The sequence below is a fragment of the Procambarus clarkii genome, chromosome 18 (genome assembly GCF_040958095.1).
Source record: "Procambarus clarkii isolate CNS0578487 chromosome 18, FALCON_Pclarkii_2.0, whole genome shotgun sequence".
NCBI lineage: Eukaryota > Metazoa > Arthropoda > Malacostraca > Decapoda > Cambaridae > Procambarus > Procambarus clarkii.
Window position 1 is genome coordinate 26,290,953 of NC_091167.1, and position 11,186 is coordinate 26,302,138.

The window sequence follows — 11,186 nt, forward strand, 5'->3', positions numbered from 1 at the left end:
CGGGTCCAAAGCGGGCTGAACCCCCTCAAGCACACTAGGTGAGTACATTTTTTTTATCAGTTAATTGACAGTTGAGAGGCGGGACCAAAGAGCCGAAACTCAACCCCGGCAAGTACAACTAGGTGAGTACATAAAGATTGTGAACCCGATACACCTTCAGTTTCGCGTTCTACGTATTGAGAGTGACATGAAACGTATTTTACGTATTGCCACGAAAGGGCGTCCATCGTATATAACTGTACTTTATAGTTATCAAATTTTAAGATACCTTGTATTACTAAATGTATATTGCAATGTGAATATAAAAATAATTACTAATTGTGTATTATAGTGACATTTGAAATTAATAATGATATTAAAATAGAACCTGCCCCCACCACCACCCCCAACAGATGGGCTGACACAAAACGTTTTGTGCATAGTTCATGTTGCCAATACAAATATTAGCCACCATAATATTTAATACATCTCACAATATATATGTATAACACAAGTCATTCATCAGTATTGTATAAATGAGGTGGACATTATAAAGCACAATAATAGTGAGGGTGTAGAGGGGAGAAGAGAAGATAAAAGTGTAAGAGAGTGTGGCAAGTGACGGCAGGCGGCGACGGAGCACAACCAGTCTTGGTCCTCTCCTGCCACGGTCCACACCTGCAGGCCAGGCTACACCTACACACCTACACCAACACTGGGATATTTGTTGTGGCAGGGTGTCCTGTGTACTGCAGTGTGTACAGTAAGCTATTCTTGAAAGGTGTGAAGCCCGGAAGACACAAACGGGAGTGTGTGAAGGCAGACTGGTGGAACAAGATGGCTGGCCCGAACTAGAGAGCTATTATGTATACTCTACGGTGCTCTACTGGAGTATACCGAGCACAGTAACCACCGTTGTCAGTGTTTAGTGGTAGCCAGGCTGTGGTCTCGCGCCTCCACACCTCACTCTCAATACTGTCTTGCTCAATACACAGGAAATGTGCGCAGTTAAAGTGCTACAAATAATATAATAATTCATTATTATGAACACAGTCCACCGGGACTGTAAGTAGTCCCCGTAGCGAAGTGGTAAGACATTCGCCTAGTGTTTCACAAGCGCCTTGGCCTTGGGTTCGTATCCTGGCCGGGGAAGATTGACTGTAGCCTCCCTTTACCCAACAGTAAAATGGGTACCTGGTTGTTAAACCATTTAGCGGGTCGTATTCCGGGGAACATCATGATTAAGGACTTGCCCGAAACGCTTTGCGCACTAGTGGTTGTATAAGAATATAAGAACTCTTCTATAAATATAAATATAACAACAAATTGTTGGGGTGGCGACAGGCAGCCATTATATATACATTTAACTTATTGAACATATTTTCAATATTTTGTGGAGTGTGAACAGTAACTAGGGGGTGACCTTGCAGGGTGACCGCTGGCCTGGCAGGAAGGTGCCACAACAAAGATCATTTTTAATTAATGCGGCGGAGTGCGCACTGCTGTACACGTCCCAAACGTGGGGCGTGTGTGACGTCACAGCATCCGGGGAGGATATACTGTAATCAGACAATATCTGAAACGTTTGGTGCAGGGCGGGGAGCAGCGTCCGTGGCCGTGGGCCCCACACCTCAGCGTAGATTCACAAAGCAGTTACGCAAGCACTTACGAACGTGTACATATTTTCTGTCTTTGACGGCTTTGGTTACATCTATTAAACAGTTTACAAGCATGGAAACTTTCCAATCAACTGTTGTTATTGTTATAAACACCATCCTGGGAGCTCATTAACTTTAATAATTGTAAACAAAGCCGCCAAAGATTGAGAAAAAATGTACAGGTTCGTAAGTGCGTAACTGCTTCGTGAATCTGGCCCCTGACGCTCTCGTTGGTAGCAGGTGTGGTGGGTGATTGAGGGGAGATGACGATCCAGAGAATGTTGATTTTATTTATAAGAAGGTACATTGGGTGGGTTTATGAGAGTACATAGCATTGATGTTCTTACATTCTTGTAAAGCCACTAACGGGGGATTGCGTTTCGGGCAGGTCCTTAATCTAACAGATAAATTTAAGTAGGTAATTTATAGCAAAATTGAGAAAGAAATAACAGGAATATTGTAAAAAAAACTTTTAGAAGATTGGTACGTACATTAGAGTAAAATTGGAGGATTATCAACAGGTACTTTCTAGCATAATTTGAGGATTATTTTTAGCTATAGTGTAGTGAAATTTGCATTCAACATAACCATGATATAAGATGATGGGAGTTATTACAATGGTGAAATTATGTGGCTTAGGCATATATTTTGGAGTAACACAAGATAGTGTGATTGTGAAGCACTAGGAAGAAAACTATGAGGATGAAATTAGGTACTAGTACTTTTAGGTGTTACTTTTGAATGGGTAAGTTGGACAGCTTAAAATTTTAATCCGTTAGGGAGCAAGTTCCATAGACTAGGTTCCTTTATTTGCATAGTGTTTACACAGATTTAGTTTGACTCTGGGGATATCATAGATATTTATTTAAAGTATGGTGATTATGGGTTCTATTACATCTCGAGGAAGAGTTTCAGATCAGGATTTGCATATAGGAACAAGGTTTTGTGCATGTAAATGGCACAAGAGAATGTGTGAAGTGAGTTTATGCTTAGCATGTTGAGGGATTTAAACAGGGGGGCTGTATGTTGTCTTAAAGCAGAGTTTGTTATTGTCCTGATAGATTTTTCCTGGGTGATGATAGGCTTGAGGTAGTTTGCAGTGGTTATACCCCATGCACAGATACTGTATGTAAGATAGGGATAGATTAGTGCATAGTATAATAAGAGAGCAGAGTAGAGTTTGGTACTGACAGGATTTTAGACTTTTCTGGTTATACAGTATGTTGTATTTATTTATTTATTTATTTATTTATGCATATACAAGAATGTACATAAGGAATGTGCGGATACAAATATGGTAATTACAGTCTTGTAAAGCCACTAGCATGCGCAGCGTTTCGGGCAGGTCCTTAATCTAAGAAAATTTTAAGGAGGTAAATACTTGCAAAATTTATAGACAAAAAATGATAACAGATTACATGAAATGAAAAAAAAAAAAAAAAAAAGATGAGAGAAAATTGTAGGTACAGTATATTAAAGCACATAGGTAGCTAAGATTGATTGCAATGACAGCTTAAAATGGTAGTTGACAACAAATTGGTAGGCACAATACAGCAGAAACAATATAAGATTGATTGCAATGACAGCTTGAATGGTAGATGACAAAAATTGGTAGTCACAATACAGCATATGGCTAGCACATAAAAGAAGACAGCAATGAACACAATGATAATGTTGTTTGATATTACATAAAAATTAGGAGATTGGGTAACACTAGGTACAGAGCAAATTTAAAGCTCAGTGTAGGAAACTTAAGAAGATGAAGTTAGGTACTTTTTGGTTTTGCTTTTAAATAAGGCAAAAGTTTCACAGTTTTTCAATTCACTAGGGAGTGAGTTCCATAGACTAGGTCCCTTAATTTGCATAGAGTGTTTACACAGATTAAGTTTGACCCTGGGGATATCAAAGAGATATTTATTTCTGGTGTGGTGATAATGGGTCCTATTACATCTGTCCAGGGAGAGTTTCAGAGCATGGTTTGCATTTAAGAACAGGGTTTTGTAAATGTAGTTGACACAAGAGAATGTGTGGAGGGAGTTAATATTTAGCAAGTTTAGGGATTTAAACAAGGGAGCTGAGTGTTGTCTGAAAGCAGAGTTAGTTATAATGGTGCTGAAGTTGAGGGTGAGGTTGAGGAAGTATGTGGGTGCTGAAGTTGAGTCTCTTGTCTATGTATAGGCCAGGGAACTTTCCATCATTTTCATTGCTGATGTTAACATTGTCTATCTGAAGCTGAATTCCATTTGTTGATTTGCTTCCAAATATAGGTCTTTTCTATGTTTAGTGTGAGTTTGTTGACATCCATGAGTGGACTTTTTTAAATTGGCTATTTACAATATTATTTAGTGTATGTGGGTTGGGGTCTGAGTAGATGAAGGTAGTATCATCAGCAAATAGTATAGGTTTAAGAATATTAGAGATATTATGCAAATCATTGATGTATATAAGAAATAGGAGAAGTCCTTGGATAGGTAGTGCCCTGTGGCACTTCTACAGTTAATGGTAGAGTAGGGAAAGTTACAGTATATCATTGCTGGCTACATATTGGTGTCTATCATTAAGATAGGACTGAATATAGTTCAGGGCAAGGCTTAAGATTCCATAATGGTGAAGTTTAAGTAAGAGGTAGTTATGGTTAACAGTATCAAATTCCTTTCTTAGGTCAATGAAGAGTCCAGTTAGGAACTCAATTTTGTAAAGTGCTGTGTAAATTATATCAAGCAGACTAACAATTGCGCCATTGGTATTCTTTTGGGAGCGGAGGCCAAATTGACGGGGACTTAGTACAGTGTGTTGAATTTTACGAGGAAGGGGTAGAGCTGTTTATAGTTAATTATTTAAATACTTTTGATAATATAGGTAGATTTGATATTGGTCTGTAATTGTTATGTCTGCCGTATCACCTCCTTAATGAACTGGCACTACTCTTGCTGTTTTAAGGATATCAGGGAAAGTATGACAAGAAATTTATTGAATACAGAGGTATGGGTGGTGCAAGGGCATGGGAGGCACTCTCGTATACCATAGATGATATTTCACTAATGTTCCCAGCTTTGGTTTTTAGTGAGTGAATGATAGATATGTTTGTCGGGCTGACTGGTAAAAGAAGTGTTTGGATAGCTGTCTGTAAGATATGTAGTAACATGTGTTGTAGAGGCTTACTGTCTATTGCTGCTTCACTGTGTAGCCTGAAGGTAGATTTCATGGTATCTGGCGGTGTTATGTCCATGTTTGCCATGAGGAAGGTGGATAGTAGTCAATTGTTCTGTCAGTGATTATATGAGTGGTGGGGTGGGCTTGGTGATTGTGGGGATTAGCATTCAGGAGTTCATGCTGATTAGGAAATAATTGACATGAGGGCTATTTTGTTGACAAAGTCAATATTGAAGTCACCTAGAATAAGATTTTTGTTGAGCTTGTTTATGATAAGATTCTTTAGGTTTTCTGGGAATGCAGTTAATATTAGTATTGGGGAGCCAAAGGAATCCTCGTGAGTGTAGTAGTACCCCAGATTGCACTCCTGTTGACCATGTTGTGGCATAGTTGTCTGGAGTGTGCCTGGGAACACCAAGTGCATAGGTTCGATCCCTCATCATGGCTCCTTTTCCTCATTGATGCATCACGTTAGTGTGGTTACTCTGTATTGCTAGCAATAGTAATACCAGTTTGTTGAGAATGGATGACCCAGTGATAAGTGGCCTTCCTCCATAGTACAGTAATATAAATGCTAGATGAAATAGTGTAGATTCTAACACTGCCTACAAGTTATCAGTATCATCACAAGTACAGTACCACCACTTAAAAAAAAAAATTATATATATATATTCTGCCATGTCCAGATATAATGGTCTGAGGTTGCCCCTCTATATCTGCTATCATAACATGTATTTTATTTGATGTACTGAAGACCTTATAATTATCACCCTGACTGCCCACAACAGTTGTTCAACTGCTGACTACCTATTTTACTGCGAGGCAAACGTAGACGTAAATTATAAGGAAATTTAATCCGGGTCTCTCAATTGAGCCATGGACAAAGGGTCCTGTAGTACACTGGTGTACTAGATTATGTAAAAAGATTTGTTTTTCATATTAAATATATTTCATAGTAAAGAATCTATGCAAATGTAAAAAATATACCAATGTGTGTGTGTGTGTGTATCATTTTTAATAAACATTTTGTCTTTCAGGTAGTGTAAAATGTCACTATCTTGTTGATAGATAGCCTGCAGCAGAACACACTTTATGGATTAGTAGTGCAGTCACATAGTCTGACATAACTTTAGAGACAGTGAAAAAGTGAACAAGCAATACTGTAGTAGTTGGCAAGACCACCCCATCCAACAATTTTACTGGAGACGGACCTGAATAAGCAATAATAGTTGACGAGACCACCTGCCTCCCCCCCCCAAAAGACACACGCCGTCTAAATTCACAGTAACTATATGTACAAATGTATAATTAAGTGTAAAGTTCCACTTTTGTCAGTTGTCAGTATCCAAATGAAAACAAATTGAAAAAATTATTCCTTCTTATTCTTGCACGTGTGTGTGCAAGTGCTTTGAAAAGGCTGAAAATTAGCAAACTTCTTTCCTGACAAGTGCACATGTCAAGTAGACAATAACTGATCATAAGATAAGAGCACTAGTTGGTATATAGTGTTCTCATAAGCAGCATATTCCATTTAATTGGATTATTTAGTTTTCCCAAGTTAATCTTCTAAAATGGTTGCTCCACATGACACAGGTGACTTGGTAAGATCCTTAGTACGTGTCCCAGGCAGTGGGTATAACAGAACTGCTGGTTCGGTTTGTTTCGACTTGGGCAGAACATCCACTTTGGCTGCTACAGTTCCTGTGTCCCCAGTATTACCCCCTGCATTGACAGGACCCAGGACAGCACAGTCAGCTGGACCCAGTATTTCCCAGAAACACCAGCTGAATGCAAGCAGTAAGCTAGGAAGCAACATTGGAGTAAATTCTGGAATATTGAAAACTGGAGCAGCAATTCCATCTTCCACAGTAGCAACCTCCAGGAAGCGTCCTTGTCCCCAAGAACCCAGTGTAGAAAATACCAGTCCCGTAAATGCTGAAAGCAGTGCCACAGGGAATAGGCAACCCATAACAATGGAGGGATTACTTGCAAGCAAACGGGCTCGTATTGTGTGCTTGACCCCCCAACAGGTTGCTGAACATAGCAGGAACATAGTCCAAGTGTCAACACCCTCAGGTCCCATGTTGTTTCTGCCACTTCCTCAGCAGTTACTTGCCAATACACCAGTTGGGTTGACCCCAGCAACAATTGCACAATTATTGCAGGAGAGGAATAATCTGAGGCAAGAAAACCAAGTTCTTCAACAGCAACTGTCACTTTTTCAGCAACTCTTTAGAAACAAGGAAAGACTAACTTCTGTTGTTAAGCGACTGGGAGTCAATGTTGCATAAATAATTCACTAATAGTAATGAAGGTGTGTATGATGATGTAATTGTCTAATCTCTATATTTAAAAAAAGTTGCTTGGTCAAGGGTCATTGTATGACCAGTCTTTATGCTCTCTACTCCATTCAGCATCTAACATGGCCTAGTAACTCTACACCTTCTGTCCTAAGTGGAAAGGCTGATCATACAGATTTTATGTTTATAAATTATGTTAAAAGTTACCATAAGTTTTCAAGAAGGAACGGACAGGTTTTGCAGGACGTTCATTAGTAGAGTTGTGATAGCTACATGGCTACAAATTGTGAAAACTTCATAATTTAGGCTATCACTGGCCTGGCCTAGGTTGCAAGAGTAGAAAACTTAAAACCAGTCACCAGCATGCTTTAGTCCACATTCTCATGGAAGCATTACTGTACATGATGAAATCTGGTACAAATACATACTGTAGTTGATGAACTTTATTTTAACTTAGAATATTGAGCATATTTTACAATTGCCCATTCCCAAACTTTAAAATTATATTTTTGTTTTCTAAATTATTTCTTAAATCATTCTTCTTCTTTCAATGGTCTAGGTACAGTAATTATCTTCTTGGATATGTGCAAAATATTTATGATGTCTTCATAGCTTTCACTGTTACTGTGCAGGGAAGAGATAATGTCCATAAGTGAAGGTCAAAAGAAAAAGGATAAATTAATTATCCACAAGGACAATCTGTATGGGCAGTAACGAGGAAGGATGGGTCAGTATATATGTACCTTGATCATTGTTATTAGAATAAAAAATTTCATAACCAATATTTCTCTTGGTAAAATTGAAGTAGAGAAGAAAGGCTGTGTTAAATACTGGGAACTATAGAGAATAGGAAAGAATAGACAGGCTGTTCATACATGAATTTCTCAAATTACCATCCCTGATGTTGATCGTTGCCAAGAGAAATTATTGAACTGTTCTCCGATGAATCGGACCAGCCAGTTCTGTCATGGGTTGTTTCCATGATGATATTTGATAATTCTTTTCATTTTGTAAAGTCATGGGTTGTTCCCATTATAATTTACAGTACTAATTTTTTTTTAAATTTTAAGCCAATAATTTAATGGGCCATTTCCATGACTATCTAATCATTCTCATTTAGAGAACCTACATGGGTTCTTTCTATGTTTCTAATACTTCTCTACACCATCATGGGATGGTAAAGGATAACTTCCTCTGGTGCCTTTGTGGGTTGTTTCCATGATGGTATCTGCTAATTCTCTTCCCCTGGTGCCTTCATGGGTTGTTTCGATGATGGTATCTGATAATTCTCATCCTCTGGTACCTTCATGGGTTGTTTCCATGATGGTATCTGCCAATTCTCTTCCTCTGGTGCCTTCATGGGTTGTTTCCATGATGGTATCTGCTAATTCTCTTCCTCTGGTGCTATCATGGGCTGTTTCCATGATGGTATCTGCCAATTCTCTTCCTCTGGTGCTATCATGGGTTGTTTCCATGATGGTATCTGATAATCCTCTTCCTCTGGTGCTGTCATGGACTGTTTCCATGATGGTATCTGCCAATCCTCTTCCTCTGGTGCTGTCATGGACTGTTTCCATGATGGTATCTGCCAATTCTCTTCCTCTGGTGCTATCATGGGCTGTTTCCATGATGGTATCTGCCAATTCTCTTCCTCTGGTGCTGTCATGGGTTGTTTCCATGATAGTATCTGATAATTCTCTTCCTCTGGTGCTGTCATGGGTTGTTTCCATGATAGTATCTGATAATTCTCTTCCTCTGGTGCTGTCATGGGTTGTTTCCATGATGGCATCTGAAAATTCTCTTCCTCTGGTGCTGTCATGGGTTGTTTCCATGATAGTATCTGATAATTCTCTTCCTCTGGTGCTATCATGGGTTGTTTCCATGATGGTATCTGATAATTCTCTTCCTCTGGTGCTGTCATGGACCGTTTCCATGATGGCATCTGAAAATTCTCTTCCTCTGGTGCTGTCATGGGCTGTTTCCATGATGGTATCTGAAAATTCTCTTCCTCTGGTGCTGTCATGGGTCATTTCCATGATGGTATCTGATAATTCTCTTCCTCTGGTGCTGTCATGGACTGTTTCCATGATAGTATCTGATAATTCTCTTCTTCTGGTGCTGTCATGGGCTGTTTCCATGATGGTATCTGAAAATTCTCTTCCTCTGGTGCTGTCATGGGTTGTTTCCATGATGGTATCTGCTAATTCTCTTCCTCTGGTGCTGTCATGGGCTGTTTCCATGATGGCATCTGAAAATTCTCTTCCTCTGGTGCCTTCATGGGCCGTTTCTGCCAATTCTCTTCCTCTGGTGCTGTCATGGGTTGTTTCCATGATGGCATCTGAAAATTCTCTTCCTCTGGTGCTGTCATGGGTTGTTTCCATGATGGCATCTGAAAATTCTCTTCCTCTGGTGCTGTCATGGGTTGTTTCCATGATGGCATCTGAAAATTCTCCTCCTCTGGTGCTGTCATGGGTTGTTTCCATAATAGTATCTCATAATTCTCTTCCTCTGGTGCTGTCATGGGTTGTTTCCATAATAGTATCTCATAATTCTCTTCCTCTGGTGCTGTCATGGGTTGTTTCCATAATAGTATCTCACAATTCTCTTCCTCTGGTGCTGTCATGGGTTGTTTCCATAATAGTATCTCACAATTCTCTTCCTCTGGTGCTGTCATGGGTTGTTTCCATAATAGTATCTGCTAATTCTCTTCCTCTGGTGCTGTCATGGGTTGTTTCCATAATAGTATCTCATAATTCTCTTCCTCTGGTGCTGTCATGGGTTGTTTCCATAATAGTATCTCATAATTCTCTTCCTCTGGTGCTGTCATGGGTTGTTTCCATAATAGTATCTCACAATTCTCTTCCTCTGGTGCTGTCATGGGTTGTTTCCATAATAGTATCTCATAATTCTCTTCCTCTGGTGCTGTCATGGGTTGTTTCCATAATAGTATCTCATAATTCTCTTCCTCTGGTGCTGTCATGGGTTGTTTCCATAATAGTATCTCACAATTCTCTTCCTCTGGTGCTGTCATGGGTTGTTTCCATAATAGTATCTCACAATTCTCTTCCTCTGGTGCTGTCATGGGTTGTTTCCATAATAGTATCTCACAATTCTCTTCCTCTGGTGCTGTCATGGGTTGTTTCCATAATAGTATCTGCTAATTCTCTTCCTCTGGTGCTGTCATGGGTTGTTTCCATAATAGTATCTCATAATTCTCTTCCTCTGGTGCTGTCATGGGTTGTTTCCATGATAGTATCTGCTAATTCTCTTCCTCTGGTGCTGTCATGGGCTGTTTCCATGATGGTATCTAATCTTTCGTCCTCTGGTATCTTCATGGGCAATTTCCATGATGGTATTTTATGTTTTTTCATCCTAGTTTGCCAGACTTGCGAGTAATTACCCAATATTACATTTTTATGTACAGTATATATAATATACAGTCTTATATTAGGAAAGTCGTTCTTTAAGATCAAGCTTAAGGTAAAAATGATTTTTTTTTGTAAAGTACAGGTATTTGTAATGTACACAATACTTAAAATATGGAACTTTAGCTTGAGTGCAGATTTTAATCCTTAATAACCTACTATAAACATTGGCACAGTATAATGTCTTTGCTTTAGTTTGTAGATACAATTTTATGTTGCTACCAATAAATTTCTTAGGATCAAAGGACTTGCATTTACCAGGTGGATCACATACCATTAAAATTTATACATAAGTGGTATAATATGCCACACAAAACGAGTTATTTATTTTTGTCTCTTGATATTGTCTGAATAGTTGTCAATTTTAAAAGGTCACTGCACAGTACAGTATTCAATGATACAGGTTGAAATGTAAACCTTTCACTTCATCAGTTGAAATGAAATCTGGCTGTTCCTGCTTAGACTAAGAGGAGACTTCAGTGATTGTAGTCTGGACTCTGTGCTGAAGATGGGAATCTTTACCACAATAGCAAATGTTGAGGTCTTTAAGATATAGCATGGAATAAACACCATCCAGTGCAACTGAAGACTAAAGGATATAGCACTGCCTTTGGGAGGTGCCTTCATATTGCCAGTAAGTGGCAAGAGCTGTTCCAAGGCAAACTCTTAAC

The 11,186-nt window shown here is 39.1% G+C and overlaps 1 protein-coding gene across 5 annotated transcripts; it reads left to right on the forward strand.

Moving 5' to 3' along the window:
• The first annotated feature begins 585 nt into the window (after positions 1 to 585).
• Positions 586 to 10,759, forward strand: LOC123754320 (mucin-3B). 5 transcript variants are annotated; one of them, XM_045736610.2, is made up of 2 exons: positions 586 to 742; positions 5,828 to 10,759. In XM_045736610.2, exon 2 carries the CDS (start codon positions 8,309 to 8,311, stop codon positions 10,484 to 10,486), a length of 2,178 nt encoding a protein of 725 aa, XP_045592566.2. In that variant the 5' UTR covers positions 586 to 742; positions 5,828 to 8,308; the 3' UTR covers positions 10,487 to 10,759. The 5 variants fall into 5 exon arrangements, with proteins under 5 accessions (XP_045592566.2, XP_045592567.2, XP_045592568.2 ...); XM_045736611.2 differs by having other exon boundaries at positions 592 to 733; XM_045736612.2 differs by having other exon boundaries at positions 597 to 1,068.
• Positions 10,760 to 11,186: the final 427 nt, after the last annotated feature.

Bases quoted from the DNA above. Each gene is read 5' to 3' on its own strand.
- LOC123754320 (XM_045736610.2), top strand. From the start codon at position 8,309: ATGATGGTATCTGCTAATTCTCTTCCCCTGGTGCCTTCATGGGTTGTT.